We start from the raw sequence: 21,596 nt of genomic DNA on the forward strand, positions 1-21,596 counted from the left end.
AATTATGAAGATGCATGTGATATTTTGATACAGGTATAAAATGTGTAATGATCAAATCAAGGTAATTGAGGTATCCATCGCCTCAAGCATTTATCATTTCTTTGTATTAGGAACATTCCAATTCCACTTTTAGTTATTTTTATTTTGTTTGTTTGTTTAATAGAGACAAGGTTTCATTACTTGGTTGCCCAGGGTGGAGTGCAGTGACACGATCATAGCTTACAGTCTCAAACTCTTGGTCTCACAGCAATTCTCTTGCTTTGGCCTCCCAAAATGCTGGAACTACAGGCCTGAGCCACCACGTCCCGCCCAGTTATTTTGAAATATAAATTGGCCAGGTGCAGTGGCTCATGCCTATAATCCCAGCAAAGACTTTGGGAGGCAGAGGTAGGATGATCACTTGAGGCCACGTGTTGAAGACCAGCCTGGGCAACATAATGAGGCCTATGCCTCTACAAAAATTGTTTTTTAAATAATTAAGTTTAAAGATACAATAACGCCGGGCGCGGTGGCTCAAGCCTGTAATCTCAGCACTTTGGGAGGCCGAGGTGGGTGGATCACGAGGTCAAGAGATCGAGACCATCCTGGTCAACATGGTGAAACCCCATCTCTGTTAAAAATACAAAACATTAGCTGGTCATGGTGGTGCGTGCCTGTAATCCCAGCTACTCAGGAGGCTGAGGCAGGAGAATTGCCTGAACCCAGGAGGCGGAGGTTTCGGTGAGCCGAGATCGCTCCATTGCCTGGGTAACGAGCGAAACTCCGTCCCCCCCAAAAAAAGAAAAAAAAAGATACAATAAATTATTGGTAACTATAATTGCTGTATTGTGCTACGGAATACTGGATCTCATTCATTCTAATTGTTTTTGTACCCATTCCCCGCCCCCACCCGCCCCTAGTACCCTTCCCAGCCTCTAGCCATCATTCTGCGATCTCCATTTTGCTTACTCTTTCTCTCTTTTCTTTTTCTTTCTTTTTTTATTTTTTTTATTTTTTTTGAGATGGAGTCTCACTCTGTTGCCCAGGCTGGAGTGTAATGGCGCCATCTCCGCTCACTGCAACCTCCACCTCGTGGGTTCAAGCGATTCTTCTGCCTCAGCCTCTTAAGTAGCTAGGATTACAGGTGCGCGCCACCATTCCCGGCTAATTTTTGCTTTTTTAATAGAGACGTGTTTTCACCATGTTGGTCAGGCTGGTTTTGAACTCCTGACCTCGTGATCCGCCTGCCTCTGCCTCCAAAACTGCTGGGATTACAGGCGTGAGCTACTGCGCCCGGCCCCAATTTTGTATTTTTAATAGAGACGGGGTTTCTCCACGTTGGTCAGGCTGGTCTCAAACTCCTGATCTCAGGTGATCCGCCCACCTTGGCCTCCCAAAGTGCTGGGATTACAGACGTGAGCCACCGCGCCCGGTCACCTTCCAAAACTCAGCTGTGATGTTCCTCCTCCAGAACGCCTGACCACAGGATTTGACCCTTTTTATCCCCAGTGCCTAAGTGTCTAAAGAGCTGAGTGAGTTGCCTCGGATCGGCCAGGCCCGGGTATCAGCGAACAGATGCGGATATCCACCAGGGGGCGCGAGAACGCCACGACCTTTCACTGCGTGTGGGGCTGCCGCCTGCCTTTGCCATCCCAGGCTGGGAAGTTCGACTCGTGGATTAAGCCCCGCCTGATTGGGTGAGGCTCTGAAAAACTATTTGCATAATCTTGAAAGGGCGGTGCTGAATGGTTGAGGTAGATAAGACAAATGTGAAACATGCTCTCATTGGCTTAAATTTTCCCCCTTGCTCCGCGTCGCCATCCCGGCCCTGCCGAACCCTCGGGTCAGTAGGAAGCCGCGGAGTGGTTGCAGGAGAGGACCCAGGTGTCCCGGCAATGGGCGCCGCGGGGCGCGGGCTGGGCCGGGTGGGAGATTGTTCGCCCCGCCCTGACTCCTCCTCTCTTGCTCCTCTGCCTGTCCAGGAGTTGGAGATGTGCACTTAGAGGTGCATTTGTGGGTGGACACATCTGGCACTGCGGCCCCTGCCACCTGCCTCGCCACCCACCGAGGCCCTGGCGACCCTGGCCCCACCACACTGCCTTGAGGTAGGAAAAGGAGTCTCCTAAACCACAACTTCTGACCTCTCAGGGTGCCTCTCTCAGGCCTCTGAAGAGCTTAATTTGCCTCTCTGGGAAGTGGATCCTTGGCTTATGGTGCGTGGGGACGGGGGTGGGGATGGGCTGGAGACCCTTTCATACGAAGGCTGCTTTTTGCAGAGTCGCTCAAAAGTAGGGCCCCAGGGCTTGCAGCAGCATGGGCACCGAGAACAAAAGCCCAGAGCCTGACTGCCAGAAACAGTTCCAGGCTGCAGTGAGTGTCATCCAGAACCTGCCTAAGAACGGTGAGGCTGTGGGGACTCGCATTTGGGAGTTCAGGATGGCTGGGGTCTGACTCTGAAGAAAGAATGGTCCCGATCTCTGCAGTTTTTGCAGACAAGCCCCTGCCTGGGCTGTCCTGGGGGTCCCTTCCGCTTCCTGTCCCAGTCCAGACGCCCTGGGTGGGACCCGTCCCCCGCTGTGCTCTTTCCAAGTGGGGTTATCCCGCCCCTCTGCCCCTCGGAGCTGGGAGTGATGCTCTGCCCTGGCTTCCCAACTGTCTGCTCAGGTTCTTACCGCCCCTCCTACGAAGAGATGCTGCGATTCTACAGCTACTACAAGCAGGCCACCATGGGGCCCTGCCTGGTCCCCCGGCCTGGGTTCTGGGACCCCATTGGACGATATAAGTGGTGAGCTCCCCGCTGGCTGGGCAAACAAGCCTCAGCTGTCAAGCAGCCCTCTCACAGCCCTCTGTCCCCAGGGACGCCTGGAACAGTCTGGGCAAGATGAGCAGGGAGGAGGCCATGTCTGCCTACATCACTGAAATGAAACTGGTGGCACAGAAGGTAGGGGCTGCAGGTTCTCTGTTCCCAGGTTCCCAGCCAGGTGGCCTGCCCCTCACCCTTCCAGTTCCGACCCCCTTACACTTCCTACACCTGGACCTCCCCAAGGGAATCACCACCTTCATGTTACCCCCTGCCCTGCCTGTCTTTGGCCCCTGACTGGGAGCAGGGTGGAGGTGTGTGACAGGGCAGGAGCAGGGCGGAGGGGACAGAAGGCCACTCCCTCCCCAACAGACCCCCTCCCTCACAGGTGATCGACACAGTGCCCCTGGGTGAGGTGGCAGAGGACATGTTTGGTTACTTCGAGCCCCTGTACCAGGTGATCCCTGACATGCCGAGGCCCCCAGAGACCTTCCTGAGAAGGGTCACAGGTCAGACTCCCAGACTGGGAGCTCCAAAAAGTGCTGAGTGAACCGTCTTAGGTCTAGGCTCACGTGGGCTGGAGGCAGAGGGGACTTCCAGCAACATTCCTGTCAGGACCCCTGTGCCCCCAAGAGGTAGCCCTCAGGCAACATCAAGGCTCATGCAGAGTAGGGGCTTGATCTCACTGGGAGGGGCCAGCCTCTCCCCTGCCCCACATCTGGGTGCTGTGTCTTGGCAGGTTGGAAAGAGCAGGCTGTGAATGGAGATGCTGGGGCCGTTTCAGAGTCTCCCTGCTTCCCCGAGGAATTGGCACCCCCAAGTCCAGGTTAGTGCTTGGGCAGGAGGGATGGACCAAACCCAGGCTGGGGGAGGGCTGGAGGGGAGAAAGCTGGATGCCATGCTGTGCCCTCCACAGACACTGAGACTTCCCGTGCTCCCAAAGGCAGGGACCGGGTTCTAGGATCCTGTCCCAGGGCCTTGCTTCTGGCGGTGATATCGCTAGTGCCTCGTGTCTCTAGTGTCTCCTAACAGGCGCTTGGCCCAGGGCACGCCCCTGCTGTCCCTGCACAGCCTCCCTCTGGGCAGTAACTCTACCAACCCCTCCTCAGAGTCCCATCCACCCAGGGACCTGGACTCTGAGGTTTTCTGTGATTCGCTGGAGCAGCTGGAGCCTGAGCCGGTGAGACCAGTTGCCCTTCTCCCTTTCCCACCCCACTGTGGGCCCACTCCCACCCTCAGCCCTCTGATTCATCTCGGCAGGTTTGGGCCGAGCCGCAGGGAGCACCTGGAGGAGAGCATGACCCCAGAAACAGCCCCGTGCCCCCCAGAGAGAAAGGTGAGCTCCTGCCCAACCCCTCACCAACTTCTGCCCTTCCCTGTCGTCCTGTGCCCCAGGCCTTCTCTTGGCTGTCTTCCTAGGGCAGAGGTGAAAGTCCAGTGCTGGGCACTGAGCCAGAAGCCTCTGTCCAGGAAGGGCTGCCAACTTGCCAGATACCTGCCTGGATGGGCAAAGTCCCCGCCCTCCCTCTTCTCCCCCAGGGCCACCCAGGAGTTTGCACCCTCTGCAGGTGCTGAGTAAGGCCAGCAGGATGGGAGTTGTAGCCCGGCTCTCCCACCTACAGCTGCATGGCCTCTGGAACCCCCTATTTGGAAAATCTCAGAAGACAGGGAGTTCTGCCCTCTTACCTTCTAGAACTCCTGTTGTGTTTCAGGTCCCATATGGCCATTTTCAAAGTATCTCCTTTATTCCTCTGAGCAAGCAGCCCTGTAAGGGAGATGACATCTTCCTCTAATTTTTTTTTTTTTTTTTTTTTTTTTTTTAAGAGAGTCTTGCTCTATTGCCAAGCTGGAGTGCAGTGGCGCAATCTTGGCTCACTGCAACCTCCACTTCCTGGGTTCAGGTGATTCTCCTGCGTCAGCCTCCTGAGTAGCTGGAACTATAGGTGTGTGTCACCACACCTGGCTAAATTTTTGTATTCCTAGTAGAGACAGGGTTTCACCACGTTGGCCAGGATGGTCTCGATCTGTTGACCTCATGATCTGCCTGCCCACCTTGGCCTCCCAAAGTGCTGGGATTACAGGTGTAAGCCACCACGCCCAGCCTCTTCTCCTAATTTTTAGATGACAAAACGATGCCCAGAGAAATTAATGACTTTGGTTGGGTGCAGTGGCTCATGCCTGTAATCCCAGCATTTTGGGAGGCCAAGGGGGGGGCGGATCACCTGAGGTCAGGAGTTCAAGACCAGCCTGGCCAACATGGTGAAACCCTGTATTTTGTCAAAATACAAAATTAGCCATGCACGGTGGCGCTTGCCTGTAATCCCAGCTACTCAGGAGGCTGAGGCTGGAACCGGGGAGGTGGAGGTTGCAGTGAAACAAGATAATCATGCCACTGCACTCCAGCATGGGCGATAGAGCAAGACTGTCTCAAAAAAAAAAAAAAAAAAAAAGTTAATGACTTGACTAAAGTCATAAGTGACCATGCTGGGATTAAACCCCCAGCAGCCCATTACTCAGCTACATAGATGGACTTTGCAAGAATCACATTTGGTACAGGGATTGGATTCCACTCCCACACTTTCCTGGGCTTGCCCCAGTCTGCCCCCACCCTGCCCAGAGCTGAACTGACTCCTGAGCCCCCTTCCCTGTGCTCCTCAGAGGGGTTGCGGGGCAGCCTGCTGGGGCCCCAGGAATTGGACGTGTGGCTGCTGGAGACAGTTCGAGCACTACAGGAGAGCATGCAGGAGGTGCAGGGGAGGCTGCAGAGCCTGGAGAGCATGCCCCGGCCCCCGGAGCAGGTGAGTCTCCCACCCCGTGGGACAAGATGACCACTAGATCTGCTCTCCCCTGACACTTGGGCTCCTGCAAACTAAATAATAGCTGCCATTGCTGGAGACCCACTGGGTGCCACACATCACAGGCATCTCCCCGCTGAATCCATACAACAGCCCTGTGAGATAGGGTTTCTTTCTTTCTCCTTCCTTCCTTGTTCTTGTTCTTTCTTTCTTTCTCTCTTTCTCTCCTTCTTTCTTTCTCTCTCTCTCTCTCTCTCTCAACAGGGTCTTGCTCTGTTGCCCAGGCCGGAGTGCAGTGGCAAGATCTTGGCTCACTGCAATCTCCACCTCCCTGGTTCAAGCAACTTCCCAGCCTCTGCCTCCCAAGTAGCTGGGATTACAGGTGCACACCACCATACCCGGCTACTTTTTTGGTGTTTTTCGTAGAGACAAGATTTCACCATGTTGGCCAGACTGATCTCAAACTTCTGACCTCAGGCAATCCACCTGCCTTGGCCTCCCAAAGTGTTGGGATTATTGGCGTGAGCCACCATACCCGGCTGAGATAGGGTTTTTCACCTCCCTTTTAGAGGGGGAAACTCAGGCTCCCTGAGGGCACACAACCTGGGCGAGCCTCTTGGAGCTGCTGTGAGGGTTCGCCAGTGCTTCTGCAGTGTCCACCACACAGAAAGCCTTCTCCAGTTGCTTCTGTTGTTACTACTGCTGTTATGATTAACATTAAGCGATGGAGCTGGGAGTGATCCCTAGTCTGTCTCCTTGCAAAGCTGGTACCCACCATTAACTCTTAGTGGATCTGTTCTTGAAAAGCCTGAGGTGGTGGAGGCAGGAGAGGGCTGGGTTCCCAGATGTGGGGGATTTCTGGGGCGACTCCTAACCCACTCAGCACAGTGGGTGTGAGCCACAGTGGCGGGATTTCCTCAGATCCATAGTGACTAACCTTTCAACACTGCCCCTCCCCCCCAACAGGGCTTTATTTCTTTTCTTTTCTTTTTTGAGATGAAGTGTCATTCTGTCGCCAGGCTGGAATGCAGTCGTGCGATCTCGGCTCGCTGCAACCTCCACCGCCCGGGTTCAATCAGTTCTCCTGCCTCAGCCTCCCGAGTAGCTGGGACTACAGGCATGCACCACCATGACCGGCTAATTTTTTAAGTTTTAGTAGAGACAGCATTTCTGTTAGCCAGGATGGTCTCAATCTCTTGGCCTTGTGATCTGCCCGCCTCAGCCTCCCAAAGTGCTGGGATTACAGGAGTCAGTCACCGTGCCGGGCTCCCTTTTCTTTTTTCTTACCATTTACTACTTTTAAATGTTGAAGATTTTAAAGTAGACTAAAAGCGAGCATGGTGGCTCATGCCTATAATCCTAGTATTTTGGGAGGCTGAGGTGGAAGGATCTCTTGAGCTCAGGAGTTTGAGATTAGCCTGGGCAGCATAGCAAGATCCTGCCTCCAAAAAAAAAAAAAAAGATTATAAACATCACGATGTTCCACCCTGAGTGGGGTTCATAGCTCTCAAAATATGAACATTTTACCTAGCCCAAACAACAACATTTTATTACACATAATTAGTAAAAAAATTTCTTAATGTCCTCAAATAGCCCATCTAAATTCTAATTTCTCCAATGATCCTGAAACCGCCTTTTCTGGCTGCTCTGCTTTTCCAGTCTAGCACCACACACTGCATCTGTTCCCCTTCCAGTTCTCTTTTAATCTAGGCCAGTCTTTCTCCTTGCTATTGACTTGCTGACCAGTCTGGACTGGTGCCCTATAGAATGTTCTACCTTTCAAGTCTAATTAGATCCTCATGGGTGGTTCCTCGATATGTATTTCGTGTGAACTGGAAGTTAGATCTAAGCACTGGATTAGAGTCAAATTAAACATTTTGGGCTGGGCATGGTGGCTCACACCTATAGTCCCAGCACTTTGGTAGGCTGAGGCAGGCAGATGGCTTGAGCCCAGGAGTTTGAGACCAGCCTGGGCAACATAGTAAGACCTCATCTCTACAAAATCTATTTTTTAAAATTAGGGCTGGATGTGGTGGCTTACGCCTGTAATCCCAGCACTGGGAGGGTGGATCATGAGGTCAGGAGATTGAGACCATCCTGGCTAATACAGTGAAACCCCGTCTCTATTAAAAATACAAAAAATTATCCGGGTGTGGTGGCAGGTGAGCTACTCGGGAGGCTGAAGCAGAAGAATCGCTTGAACTCAGGAGGCGGAGGTTGCAGTGAGCCAAGATTGTGCCACTGCACTCCAGCCTGGGCAACAGAGCAAGACTCCATCTAAAAAAAAATAAAATTAGCTGGGCGTGGCTACATGCACCTGTAGTCCTAGCTACTCCAGAGGCGAAAGCGGGAGGATCGCTTGAGCCCAGGAGACTGAGCCTGCAGTGAATGATGATGGTGTCACTGTGCTCCAGCCTGGGCAACAGAGTGAGACCTTGTCTCAAAAAAACACAAACCAGGCCGGGTGTGGTGGCTCATGCCTGTAATCCAAGCACTTTGGAGGCCAAGGCAGGTGGATCACCTGAGGTTGGGAGTTCAAGACCAGCCTGACCAACATGGTGAAACCCCGTCTTAAACACACACACACACACACACACACACACACACACACACCCAAAGACCACAATATTTTGGACCAGACTATATCAGAGGTGTTTTTTTCACAGCAGAGGACACATGCTACCTGGATGTCCCACCATTAGTGGTTGTAGCATGGGCCGCTGGCACAGTTGAAGGGGGTCTGATCCCACCATTGTGAAGTCATGTTTTCCTCCTGCAGTTGGAGAATATCCAGTTCCCCATCAACTCCATCTGCCAGTTTTTGACAATTGCTAATCCTTGCCTGAGTCAATAATTTATTTAGTGATTGCAAAAAAAAAAAAAAAAGCTGACTTTTAAATTATCTGATTCCTTTAACATCTATTAGCTAGAATGTGTGTACTGTTTCCCTCATCATCTTGGGTTTCCCTGAAATACAGTGGAAAGGGAGGATATGTGTTTAATTCTTTCTCTTTAGTTATCTATTTTTAAAGAAATTAATTTAAAAGCCACCTAAATGGTGACAAAATCTCAGTTTTCTCTTATTTTGAGTATCACTGTGGGCTCATGGGTTCACAGATTCAGTATTCCCACGAGCCACAGTCATTCTTTTTGATGTTCAGTCACAACTTGGGCCATTCTGAGACCCTTCCAAGCCGGGTCCTGTGTTCTCTTACCACGATCTGATGACTCTTTAAGAAAGACCTTGCTTTTCTGATACAAGGCGCCCACATTCACTCCCACCTTCCCTGCCCTAGACCTGGAATCAGCCACTTCTCCAAGAAGCCTTGGCTCCTTTTTAGTGAAGAACCACACTTGGAAACTAAAATCTGGGTACCCAGGGTCCTCATTTGAAATATGCGGCACATCCTTTACAACACAGGGTCTTCGGGTCACACCAACGGCCATTGCTTTGTGGCCCAGAGAAGACGGCAGAGAAGCCGCTGTCTCTACCCACAGCCCCTCCAGCCTCTCTTGACACTGGGATTGCCCTGGGGAGGGAGATGTGGGAGGGAGTTGGCATGCAACCCGTCAGGGCCACCCTGCGGGCCACTTCCCTTCTAGTGGTGCAGACTCAGGGGCAGGGTCTTCTCAATCTCCCCCTGAGCTGGAAGCAGGTTCCTAGGGAGGGCTGTGCTGAGGCCTGGACTGGTCTCTGACTCCCTCCCTCTCGCCTGCAGAGGCCACAGCCCAGGCCCAGTGCTCAGCCATGGCCCCTTGGGCTCCCGGGTCCTGCGCTGCTCTTCTTCCTCCTGTGGCCCTTCGTCGTCCAGTGGCTCTTCCGAATGTTGCGGACCCAAAAGAGGTGACTGTCAGTGGAGGGGTCTCTGCAGCCAACTGAGACCATCTCGGTGTGCCCTGAGCCTTCCTAGGCTTTAGAAGAACAGCCTTCAAAATTCCCCCTCCCGTCAGTGTTTGCCTTCTCACCTCCTCCTCTAAAGCGGGGAGCGGTCAAATAAGACCCACCCCTCCTTACAGCTTCACAGGACGCTTCCTTCCCTCCCCGCCGCAACCACCCCAGGCTCTCCTGGGAGGCTGCAGTTGTGGTGCACGTCCAGTCCCGGTGCTGGGTTGGCCGTGACAGGGGGCGGGGCTGTTGGGTCTCAGCCCCTGCCCTCCCCATCCTCTGGGTCACCTGACTCTCTTCCCACCCCTGCGTCTCCCCGCGGAGGTTCAGCTGTTGGGCAAGTTGGGACTTGGGCCGGGGCCTGGAAGAATGATTGGGAGGCTGCGGGAGGGAGGCCAGGAGGCCTGGACCAGTTGGGAGTAGTGAGCAGGCCCCGGGAGAGGGGCGTGAGCGCAGATTTTGCTCGCCTTCCTCCCCTGCTGGCCCCCGGTGCCCCCACACACTCTCAGGAACGTCTTCATTGAAGATTCACTTACAAACGAATGTTTCGCTAAATACAAAAAATCCACAATCTTCTGCTGTCTGGTCCCCCACGGAGGCAGCGGGAAGAGGGGCCGGGAACGCGCGAGGCCCAAGTCCCTTTTCTGCTCCCCACCCAGTGCCCCCTTGATGGCCCTGAAGGAGTCCGGCGGTTGGTATTTATGAATGAGGAATATTTTCCCTCCTCCCCGGCGAGCGAAGGGGAAAACAGGCCTCGGTGTGGAGGGGAGTGGGAGGGTAACCAAAGGCGGCCCGGGCCAGGAGGGGGGCGCCCTCGGGAGGGCGGGACCGAGGGGTTGGCCGAGAGCGAGTCCCTGCCCGCCGCCCCGTCGGGGACGCGGGATCCAGCGAGCTGGGGGGCGGTGGGGAGGAGACGAACACGGCTGGGCGGGGCCGGGGAGCTGGTTCGGCCCTTGCCCGAAGGGGACGGCGGCTGCCCCAGCCCTGCACCGCCAGCGTAGGGATGGGGTTCGAAGTCCCTGACCCCAGATGTATCCGCTGCCCACTCCTCAGCTGCCGGTTCTCGGTGCCCCACCTTGACCTCCGGGCCTGGGCCTTCCCAGGGAATTTTCTGGAAGGCCAAGGCCCAGCGAGAGCCTCGTCCTCGCCCCGCCCTGAGTAGGGGGCAGGGCCCTGCGCGCTTGGAAACCCTCGTAGGGGTGGGTCGAGCGCCTGCATGTGCATTGCCCTCCCGGAGGCACAGGCCAGAGGCCTTGGCCTCCCTGTCAGCACCAGCCCTGTCGTCCCTGGGCCACCCTGGCTCAAGCCACGGCCCGGCCCGTATTATTCAATGGCGAAACTGGCTGCTCTAAGCGCCGCCTGGTGTCAGAGCCTCCAAGTCACCTGGCCAGGAGGAGTCCCCTCCAGCAATGGAGCCCCCTGCCATTGCTACCACCTGGGCCCTAGGACCTTCCTACCACTGGGTGGGCAAGAGGCAGTTCTGATTCCTGAGTTCCCTGTCAGCTCCTAGTCTTGACCACCGCCCCAGGCTTGGCCGTCATTGGCCCTACCGGAAGCCACAGCCACTCTGGTCGTCCCTCCTCTCCAAGCTGGGAAGGCATCCCTGAGGCTAGCCGGTGCTGCTCTGCATGGCTCAGGCCAGGGTCACAGGCACAGGCTGAACAGCCCCTGTGATAAGGCTGGACTGCAGCAAGCAGGACGCACCACGCAGGGCCACCTTGGTGGGGGAAGCAGGTGGGGAGGGGGGTGCTGAAGCCAGCTCCACCACTTTCACAGTAGCTGTGGAACATGGGCAAGATTCTTAACTGCTCTGAGCTTGGGTGGCCTTGTTTGTGAAATACGGTTGATCTCTTCGTCATAAAGCAGTCCTGGGGTTTAGCAGTGATAGGGCACGTTAAATGCCTGGCAAAGGGTTAAAATCCAGCTAATAGTAAGGTTGCCTGGCCCCTTGACGGAAGCCTAGAATTCAGGCTGGGTGCGGTGGCTCACGCCTGTAATCCCAGCACTTTGGGAGGCTGAGGCTGGTGGATCAAAAGGTCAAGAGACAGAGACCATACTGACCAACATGGTGAAACCCCGTCTCTACTAAAAATACAGACATCAGCTAGGCATGGTGGAGCGCGCCTGTAATCCCAGATACTCTAGAGGCTTAGGCAGGGGAATCACTTGAACCCGGGAGGCGGAGATTGCAGTGAGCCAAGATCATGCCAATGCACGCCAGCCTGACAACACAGCGAGACTCTGTCTCAAAAAAAAAAAAAAAAAAAAAAAAAAAAACGGCCGGGCGCGGTGGCTCAAGCCTGTAATCCCAGCACTTTGGGAGGCCGAGGCGGGTGGATCACAAGGTCAAGAGATCGAGACCATCTTGGTCAACATGGTGAAACCCCGTCTCTACTAAAAATACAAAAAAAATAGCTGGGCATGGTGGTGCGTGCCTGTAATCCCAGCTACTCAGGAGGCTGAGGCAGGAGAATTGCCTGAACCCAGGAGGCGGAGGTTGCGGTGAGCCGAGATCGCGCCATTGCACTCCAGCCTGGGTAACAAGAGCGAAACTCCGTCTCAAAAAAAAAAAAAAAAAAAGAATTCCACAACCTATTCGTCTGTCCACTCCTCCCCTAATATGACAAATGAGACCATAAGTGGAGCCCCGTCCAGGACACTGAGGCTGGGCTCAGCTGTACCCTCCAAATGCCCTAACTGGGAGTACCCCAGAATCCCCTGGAGTCTGAAGATGTGGTAACAATTTGGAGATCTCTGATAACCAAGTTCTCTGCAAAAACCCCTTTTCCTCTAGGAGCGCTCTGAGGAGCAGTTCCTGCTCTCAGGAAGCCTCCTAAGGGATGAAGGCATACGGAGCGGGGAGCTTTTCAGGTGGACCCGAGTTCTTGGAAGCCCAGAGAAAACAAACCAGGGTGTTGATTTTCAGAACATCTAGCTGTACCCAGAGGCCCACGTGCTTGCGACTCCCTTTGGAGGCATCTCCACTGACTGTGCCCATCACCACTGGCCCCTGACCCCGTATCTCATACTGCCCAGAGCCACCAAGGTCTCAGACTAGTCCCTACCTGGCACATGATGCTTGGTCTTCCTAAAGTGCCCTTTCATGCCAGTTTGCCTGAACGCTCTTCATCCTTCAGAGCCAGCCAGTAAGTCACTTGCTCCTGACACCTATCCACAATTCCCAACTCCCACGCACTCAGCTCATCAGCTCCCACCAGGATTTCCCTCACTTGCCATTTTGGCTGGCTGTGGTCTGATGGCCTCTCCACAGTCCATGAGCAATGTGAAGGCAAGGATGGCATCCCAACTCTCTTTGTACCCACCTGTCTGCCAAATGATAGAGAGGCTGAATAAGTTTGAGGCTGTTAGGAATGAAAAGAACGAAATCCAGTTTTCCCGATTTTAAGAAAAAACAGGGTTTTGTGTTTGTGACAAAGTAAAATGGCATGGGGAGGTCACAAAGACCCAAGCTCTCTAGCCAGGACTGCCCCTTGGTTATCATGTGACCTTGGACAAGTCACTTATTTTCTGTCGTCTTAGAGATGCCTTATCTGTAAAATGGAGACAGTCATTCCTATCGTGCCTAACTCGCCAGGCTGTGGTGAGGTCACATGGCTCTGTGCGTAAAAGGTGCACAGTGCAAACGGGCTGGAATGTCAGGGATGCTATTAAGGAAGCAGTAAGAAGAAAGGGTTACTGGGCGTGTGGCAAGGGAGAAGTGGAAAGGGCGCTTTAGGCCCTGGTGACTGGTATGGAGGGTTCTCCTGGTCCTCTCAGTCCATTTTTGGAGGGCTGGGGGCTTGAGTCTGGAGAATTTATCTCTGAGAAACTACGCCCCAGGGAAAATCGGCCCTCCAGCCCTGCGCCAGAATCCCCTGCCGCAAGTTTAGGGCCAAGGTCTCCTTCATGCTTCCCTCCCAGTCTTGCCCAGTGCCCACTGAGGAAGAAGGGCCTCTGCGGATTAGACCTGCTTCCCTCTCGCATAGCCAGGGCTGATGATTTCAATTCAGTATTCATACCGAATCCCTCCCCAACAAACAGCCTCATGGCCGGCCCGGACCTCGCCTATCCCGGCTCAGGAAATGATCCCAGTCGGAAGTGAAAAGACCAAATCGGCCCCAGGAGGCCATTTTCTTCGACAGAAGCTGAGGCCTGGGGGCGAGGCCTTCACCCCGCTTCCCTCCACCCGCGCTTTCCGATCTCGGCCCAGGGAAGAGGCTTGGCCGCGAATAACCAGTCTGCATTGGCCCCTGGGGCGGGGTGGCTTTTAAAGACCAGGCTGAGGCTGGGACTCGGCCACCTTCACCTAAGGGTCCCGAGGCCAGTCCGGGGGTCGGCGTCACCGGGACTCGAACCCGCCCTTTCGTCTTCCGAGGCCTAGTGCGAGCCTGCTGCACTAAAGGCAGTCACACTGTCCCTTTAAGGCGGCACTTTTTATTCTTCATTTGTTTACTTCTTCGTGCGCTTTTCGTTTTTAACAAAATGTACTCGCGATATCCTTCCGCAAGTGTCAGTCTCAGGCACTCACCACTCGCCTTGAAGCCGTTTCTGTAATCTTAAGACTCGCGAGTAAGCAACCGTGGGCCGACATCTCTCTTTATAGAATTTAATTCTTTTACATTTTAGGGACTACTTTTTAGGAATAAACCATTCTTGCGTTAGTTAATAAAGGTTCATAACCTTCGGAACCCTTCCGCAGAAAACAGAATACGATAATAGCCTTTATAACGCACCTTTTCATAAAAATATTCTGTGTGCATTCTCACAGGCCATCGAATCTTCTCGTATTCCAGAAACAGAATGGTACGGTCCAGAACCCGCCCCATCTTCTCTGCGATTGGCTATCCTTCTTCAGCGAGTCTTGTGACTTTTGACCAATGGTCACTCGCGTTTCTTTAACGAAGGCTAAGCGATGGAAGGAGGCAGCCTGGGTGACGCCCCCTACGCGTTCTGGGATTGGCTACGTCGCACGGCGCGCGAGGACGGCGGGCCTGAAAGATAAGAACTACGACTCCCGGCTCCCCACGATGCAAACTCTGTTACGCATGCGCATGGGCGGAGCGAACCCGCTTCTATATAAAAGAGGCGCAGAGGGCTGGGAGGCAGCAGTTGGAAGTTGGCAGGTGGAGAGGCAGGTTGAGAGGGGAAAGTCGGGGGAGGAGGCGGAAGAGGAGCTGTGGGAAGGGGGAGGAGGGAGGGAGGAAAAGAGGAGGAGGCGGAGGAGAACTGAGCAGAGCAGAGCATCGAGCCAAAGGGGAGATGAGTTTGTCTGTCCTCTGCTGAGGCTCCGGCCGGGCCTAGGGAACTGGGAGCTTGGGTTGAAGCGACACCCGTGGAAGTGGGAGGAGGTGACTCCGGGACTTTAACCCCTTGTGGGCTCTGCGGCAGGGGATTTAACCCTTTATGGATCTTGCCCCTCGGAGGCAGCGTCATCGGTAGTTTTAACCCCTTCGGGGCTGGGTTTCACCCAGTGGACTTACCCTCATCACCTTGCTCACCAACTCCTTTATTGTTGGGGTGCTCCGCTTGGAGGTTTGAGGCCCACCTCCGCACATTACGTACTGTTCCTGCCGCTGCACCCCCTTGGACCCGCTAGCTGGCCGCACTGTGGGCGCTTAACCCTTTACTGACTTGAGCTCCCTAGATTGCTATTGGAGTTTGCCGATAGAAGGACTGGCTAAAGGCGTCACTGCAGTAACTACAAACTGAAGAGGACTCTGTTGGACTTTTTTTTTTTTTTTTTTTTTTTTTAAGAACAACCCATTTTTTCCCTAAAGGACTTACTAGCCAAAATTTCTCAAACTTCGAGGACTCTACTAGCCATGGCCGAGCCGTTCTTGTCAGAATATCAACACCAGCCTCAAACTAGCAACTGTACAGGTGCTGCTGCTGTCCAGGAAGAGCTGAACCCTGAGCGCCCCCCAGGCGCGGAGGAGCGGGTGCCCGAGGAGGACAGTAGGTGGCAATCGAGAGCGTTCCCCCAGTTGGGTGGCCGTCCGGGGCCGGAGGGGGAAGGGAGCCTGGAGTCCCAGCCACCTCCCTTGCAGACCCAGGCCTGTCCAGAATCCAGCTGCCCGAGAGAGGGAGAGAAGGGCCAGAATGGGGACGACTCGTCCGCTGGCGGCGACTTCCCGCCCTCGGCAGAAGGGGAACCGATGCCCGAGGCCGAGCTGCTTGCCCAGCCTGGTCATGACTCCGAGTCCAACAAGTTGGGGGCTCTTGTCGAAGGGGGCAAAGAGGAGTGGGGACAGCAGCAGAGACAGCTGGGCAAGAAAAAACATAGGAGACGCCCGTCCAAAAAGAAGCGGCATTGGAAACCGTACTACAAGCTGACCTGGGAGGAGAAGAAAAAGTTCGACGAGAAACAGAGTCTGCGAGCTTCGAGGATCCGAGCCGAGATGTTCGCAAAGGGCCAGCCCGTCGCGCCCTATAACACCACGCAGTTTCTCATGGATGATCACGACCAGGAGGAGCCGGATCTCAAAACCGGTCTGTACTCCAAGCGGGCCGCCGCCAAATCCGACGACACCAGCGATGACGACTTCATGGAAGAAGGGGGTGAGGAGGATGGGGGCAGCGACGGGATGGGAGGGGACGGCAGCGAGTTTCTGCAGCGGGACTTCTCGGAGACATACGAGCGGTACCACACGGAGAGCCTGCAGAACATGAGCAAGCAGGAGCTCATCAAGGAGTACCTGGAGCTGGAGAAGTGCCTCTCGCGCATGGAGGACGAGAACAACCGGCTGCGGCTGGAGAGCAAGCGCCTGGGCGGCGACGACGCGCGTGTGCGGGAGCTGGAGCTGGAGCTGGACCGGCTGCGCGCTGAGAACCTCCAGCTGCTGACCGAGAACGAACTGCACCGGCAGCAGGAGCGAGCGCCACTTTCCAAGTTTGGAGACTAGACGGAAACTTTTTGGGGGAGGGGGCAAAGGGGACTTTTTACAGTGATGGAATGTAACATTATATACATGTGTATATAAGACAGTGGACCTTTTTATGACACATAATCAGAAGAGAAATCCCCCTGGCTTTGGTTGGTTTCGTAAATCTAGCTATGATGTAGCTTGCGTGCTTTCTCCTGTTCTTTAATTATGTGAAACTGAAGAGTTGCTTTTCTTGTTTTTCTTTTTAGTTTTTTTCTTAATGTGAAAGTAATCTGACCAAGTTATAATGCGTTTTTGTTTTTAAAAAAAATCCCCTCCTCAAACGGAGCTATAAGGTGGCCAAATCTGAGAACAATTAAATTCATTTTAGTTATAATAAATTTAATATTTGTAAATGTAACAGTTTCAGTGTGATTTCTAGAGCTAATTCAAAATAATATTGACTTATGTGACTGCATTCTGGGGAGGGGTACTACTGAAATCGCTAAATTTGTCAGTTTGCAAAAACAATTTTTAATGGGAGAATTTCAATTTGCCAATTTTTTCCTTGAATGAGTTTATGCTACAATATACACTTCAGGCAAAATATAAAAGATTTAATTATCTTCAATACTTAAGTGTGCTTGCTTTCTAGTGCCTTGGTTTTCTTTCTTGATGCTGGAAAAATAAACAAACCAGTGTTGAGTGTTTAGGTGAGTAGAAAGTGGCTACAATCTGAAATTTTAAATTTAACTCCCTCGCCCATTCAAAAGCCTAAAAACAAAAAATGTAAACCTAATTTGGCAGTTTGTTAGATTAGACAACTGACAGCCCCATTTCATTCCTAACAAGTTGGTTTTCTGTCATCTCTTCCAGCCCACCCCCCAGGCCCCATAAGGCTGGAAGAGGCTCTTGGCAAACGTATTAGTGCAAGTAATGGTTAATTTGTTGGGCAGCTCGTTAAAATGTTCAGAGGTGGGAAATACTGGATTTGCAATGGAAATGGCTGTTTGGGGGATACCAAGGACTTACCCTAATTGTCTGATACTTAAGTGCTCTCTATGCGAAAGAAAGAAAAAAAAAGGAATAGGAGCCATCCACCTTTCCATGTGGGTCAAACTAAAATTAGAAATGTCCCCTCACTGCAGATCAAATGTAAAGCTTCCAGTTAAGGAGCTAAATGAGGTCCTCAGCTGAATGAGGAACCCTGTGCATTCCCTTGCACAGCCCTATTCTAAATTGCCTAAATTATGCTGATCGCTGCTTAGGTTCTTGAGTAGTTCTGCTCTTAAATGCAGGAAGGCCCTAATAACCAATTTTTGCCCCAGAATCAAAATAGAATTTACGAGATTATTCCCTCCTGTCACTTCAGTTAACCCAGCCCTTCACCTGCCCAAGGGTAACTGCATTGCTCAAATCACTAGCATAGGAGTTCCTTAACTTGGGGGCCTTAGAAACCATTGTGGGCCTTGGGGGTCCATGAACCCCACAAAATTATTTGTAGACTTGTGTTATATGTACATTTTTCTAGGGAGAAGGTTCAAGAGATTCATAGGATTGTCACACTCCTTGAAGCATAAGAACCCCTGCAGGGAAGGGGGAAGAAAACCCTCCCATCAGGATAAGCATGCTTTTGCAGTTAAATGGCGATGATGGAGGTGACGGACTTCAAGAGTAAAATGCATCTTGTGATGCATAAGAAGCATACACAAATCAGTAAATCAAGGGAGATTAAACCAGTAGGACTGAACCAGGGCCTTCAAAGCTGGACTGAGTTGGTCCTGTTCTGGCACATATAGTCCACTGGAGACAATGTATGATCGTGTTTTTCTTTGGTCTGAAAACTATATTAAACGTTTATTTTGAAATAGTTTTCGTCGTGTTTTTAATTTTTCTTCTGCTATGACGTCATGCAGCAGCCCCAGAAAAACAGCTGCTTGGAAAGGCAGCAACAGTGCCCTCTGGCTTTACAGTGCAGAGCTGAAGCCTCATTTTGACTGCACTATAGGATGCAGCAGTGATCATCTCTGATACTGGACCCTCTTCTTTAAGAGGGATTCAACTACTGGGCATGGTGGCTCACGCCTGTAATCCAAGCACTTCGGAGGCCAAGGCGGGTGGATCACCTGAGGTCGGGTGTTCAAGACCAGCCTGACCAACAGGGTGAAACCCCCATCTTTAATATAAATAAATAAATAAAATAATTTTTAAAAAGGGATTCAACTATAAAAATATTATTTCCTCTAATATTAGAAAAATGATATTTATTAAATGAATCTTGGAAGGACTAGAAATGCATTTATCATCAGAAAAAGTATGTTGTAGAAAACAAATTCAGTCCAGACTTAAAATATACAAATATCTAGTCATAAGTAACTCTCATACATTACCTATTACTTCAATTTACCTTAAGCTATGCAAGTATGTCTGAATTTTGTTTTCAAAGCCACTAGCATTTTACCTTTTTTGCATTTATTTATTTATTTTTATTTTTTTATTTTTATTTTTTGAGACAGAGTTTCACTCTTGTTACCCAGGCTGGAGTGCAATGACGCGATCTCGGCTCACCGCAACCTCCGCCTCCTGGGTTCAAGCAATTCTCCTGCCTCAGCCTCCTGAGTAGCTGGGATTACAGGCACGTGCCACCATGCCCAGCTAATTTTTTTGTATTTTTAGTAGAGACGGGGTTTCACCATGTTGACCAGGATGGTCTCGATCTCTTGACCTCGTGATCCACCCGCCTCGGCCTCCCAAAGTGCTGGGATTACAGGCTTGAGCCACTGCGCCCGGCTGCATTTATTTATTTTGAGACAATCTCGCTCTGTTGCCTAGGCTGGAGTGCAATGACACAATCTCGGCTCACTGCAACCTCTGCCTCCCAGGTTAAAGCAATTCTCCTGTCTCAGACTCCTGAGTAGCTGGGATTACAGGCACGCACCACCATGCCTGGCTAATTTTTGTATATTTAGTAGAGATGAAGTTTCACCATGTTGGCCAGGCTGGTTCAACTCCTGACCTCATGATCTGCCCGCCTTGGCTTCCCAAAGTGCTGGGATTACAGGCGTGACCCACGGTGCCCCGCTGTGCATTTATATTCTTACAATGATGAGGTTTATTCAGAATTTGTTTTCTATTAATACTTTCTATACTTTTTAAATAGTTTTTTTTTTTTTTTGAGACAGGGTCTTACTCTGTCGCCTAGGCTGGAGTGCAGTGTGTGATCTCAACTTACTGCAACCTCCACTTCCCAGGCTCAAGCAGTCTTCCTACCTCAGCCTCCCAAGTAGCTGTAACTTCCCACCATGCCCAGCTACTTTTTTTTTTTTTTTTTTTTTTTTTAGAGACAGGGTTTTACCCTGTTGCACAGGCTGGTCACAAACTCCTTGGCTCAAGTAATTTGCCCTCCTCGGCCTCCCAAAATGCTGGGATTACAAGTGTGAGCCACCAAGCCCAGCCTATTTATACACTTCCTACTGAAACATTTAACCAGCATACTGTTCCCCTGGCAGAAAGGAGAATGAGTTAACTACATTTTATTTTTTATTTTTTGAGAGAGTCTCGCTGTTGTCAGGTGCCAGGCTGGAGTACAGTGGCGCAATCTCAGTTTACTGCAACCTCCACCTCCCAGGTTGAAGCAATTCTCCTGCCCCAGCCTCCCAAGTAGCTGGTACTACAGGCACATGCCGCTATGCTCAGCTAATTTTTGTATTTTAGTAGAGACAGGGTTTCACCATGTTAGCCAGGATGGTCTCAATCTCTTAACCTCGTGATCCGCCAGCCTCGGACTCCCAAAGTGCTGGGATTACAGGTGTGAGCCACAGGCCCTATATTTTAATTTTAAAAAATGTTAGGCCAGGCACGGTGGCTCACGCCTATAATCCCAGCACTATGGGAGGCCAAGGCAGGCGGATCACCTGAGGTTGGCAGTTCGAGACCAGCCTGACCAACATGGAGAAACTCCATCTCTAATAAAAATACAAAACTAGGCCGGGCGCGGTGGCTCAAGCTTGTAATCCCAGCACTTTGGGAGGCCGAGGCGGGTGGATCACAAGGTCGAGAGATCGAGACCATCCTGGTCAACATGGTGAAACCCCGTCTCTACTAAAAATACAAAAAATTAGCTGGGCATGGTGGCACGTGCCTGTAATCCCAGCTACTCGGGAGGCTGAGGCAGGAGAATTGCCTGAACCCAGGAGGCGGAGGTTGCGGTGAGCCGAGATCGTGCCATTGCACTCCAGCCTGGGTAACAAGAGCGAAACTCCGTCTCAAAAAAAAAAATAAATAAAAAAAAATAAAAATACAAAACTAGCTGGGCGTGGTGGCACATGCCTGTAATCCCAGCTACAGGGGAGGCTGAGGCAGAAGAATCACTTCAACCTGGGAGGTGGAGGTTGTGGTAAGCGAAGATCGCGCTATTGCACTCCAGCCTGTGCAACAAGAGTAAAACTCCATCTCAAGAAAAAAAAGTTTTGTTTTCTTTTGTTTTTTTTTTGAGATGGAGTCTTGCTCTGTTGCACAGGCTGGAGTGCAATGGTGCAATCTCGGCTCACTGCAACCTCTGCCTCCTGGGTTCAAGCGACTCTCCTGCCTCAGCCTCCTAAGTAGCTGGGATTATAGACACATACCACCATGACTAAGTTTTGTATTTTTAGTAGAGATGGTGTTTCATCATGTTGGCCAGGTTAGTATTGAACTCCTGACCTCATGATCCACCCACCTCAGTCTCCCAAAGTACTAGGATTACAGGTGTGAGGCACAGTGCCCAGCCCCAACTCCTTTATTTTTTTTTTAAGAACTGGGGTTTCAGCAGGGCACGGTGGTTCACACCTGTAATCCTAGCACTTTGGAAGGCCAAGGCAGGCAGAATGCTTGAGTTCAGTAGTTTGAAACCAGCCTTATAGATAACATGGTGAAACCCCGTCTCAAATAAAAAAAAGAATTGGGGTCTCCCTCAGTTGCTCAGGCTAGAGTGCAGTGGCACTATCATATCTCACTGCAGCCTCAAATTCCTAGGCTTGACCGATCCTCCCACCTCAGGTTCCTGAATAGCTGGAAATAAAGATGGGTGCCAACACATCGAACTGATTTACCTATATTAACAGGGGGCTTTGAAGACAAATGATTCCCAAGCCCACTCTAGCCTTTCACTAAAGTCCTCCGCCAAGCATTTTAACTGAGCTGCTCAAAAGACCAGGCTTACAAATTAGCAATTTCAGTTTGTTCTTTTTCCTACTGAGGCCTAGGTATTCAATCAGGAAAAACTGCTTCCCAAA

The 21,596-nt window shown here is 51.8% G+C and overlaps 2 protein-coding genes across 7 annotated transcripts; both read left to right on the forward strand.

Annotated features, from left to right (window-relative positions):
- The first annotated feature begins 946 nt into the window (after window positions 1–946).
- On the forward strand, window positions 947–10,033 carry ACBD4 (acyl-CoA binding domain containing 4). Of its 6 annotated transcripts, none has more exons than XM_010331454.3 (11): window positions 947–1,676; window positions 1,962–2,084; window positions 2,256–2,380; window positions 2,644–2,764; window positions 2,836–2,920; window positions 3,168–3,288; window positions 3,519–3,605; window positions 3,799–3,959; window positions 4,040–4,115; window positions 5,438–5,577; window positions 9,294–10,033. In XM_010331454.3, exons 3-11 carry the CDS (start codon window positions 2,293–2,295, stop codon window positions 9,420–9,422), a joined length of 1,008 nt encoding a protein of 335 aa, XP_010329756.1. In that variant the 5' UTR covers window positions 947–1,676; window positions 1,962–2,084; window positions 2,256–2,292; the 3' UTR covers window positions 9,423–10,033. The 6 variants fall into 6 exon arrangements, with proteins under 6 accessions (XP_010329756.1, XP_010329755.1, XP_010329758.1 ...); XM_010331453.3 differs by lacking the exon at window positions 947–1,676 and adding an exon at window positions 1,769–1,863; XM_010331456.3 differs by lacking the exon at window positions 947–1,676 and adding an exon at window positions 1,769–1,863 and having other exon boundaries at window positions 4,058–4,115.
- Window positions 10,034–14,563: 4,530 nt separating this feature from the next.
- On the forward strand, window positions 14,564–16,744 carry HEXIM1 (HEXIM P-TEFb complex subunit 1). The gene has a single exon (XM_003943600.4). The coding sequence runs from the start codon at window positions 15,283–15,285 to the stop codon at window positions 16,360–16,362; it is 1,080 nt and encodes a 359-aa protein (XP_003943649.1). The 5' UTR covers window positions 14,564–15,282; the 3' UTR covers window positions 16,363–16,744.
- Window positions 16,745–21,596: the final 4,852 nt, after the last annotated feature.

The sequence above is a fragment of the Saimiri boliviensis genome, chromosome 17 (genome assembly GCF_048565385.1).
Source record: "Saimiri boliviensis isolate mSaiBol1 chromosome 17, mSaiBol1.pri, whole genome shotgun sequence".
Classification (NCBI taxonomy): domain Eukaryota; kingdom Metazoa; phylum Chordata; class Mammalia; order Primates; family Cebidae; genus Saimiri; species Saimiri boliviensis.

Coding starts and splice junctions, on each gene's coding strand:
- HEXIM1 (XM_003943600.4), top strand. CDS start 15,283: ATGGCCGAGCCGTTCTTGTCAGAATATCAACACCAGCCTCAAACTAGC.
- ACBD4 (XM_010331454.3), top strand. CDS start 2,293: ATGGGCACCGAGAACAAAAGCCCAGAGCCTGACTGCCAGAAACAGTTC. Junction 2,765..2,835: donor CCCATTGGACGATATAAGTG/GTGAGCTCCCCG, acceptor CTCTGTCCCCAG/GGACGCCTGGAACAGTCTGG. Junction 3,606..3,798: donor ATTGGCACCCCCAAGTCCAG/GTTAGTGCTTGG, acceptor TCGTGTCTCTAG/TGTCTCCTAACAGGCGCTTG.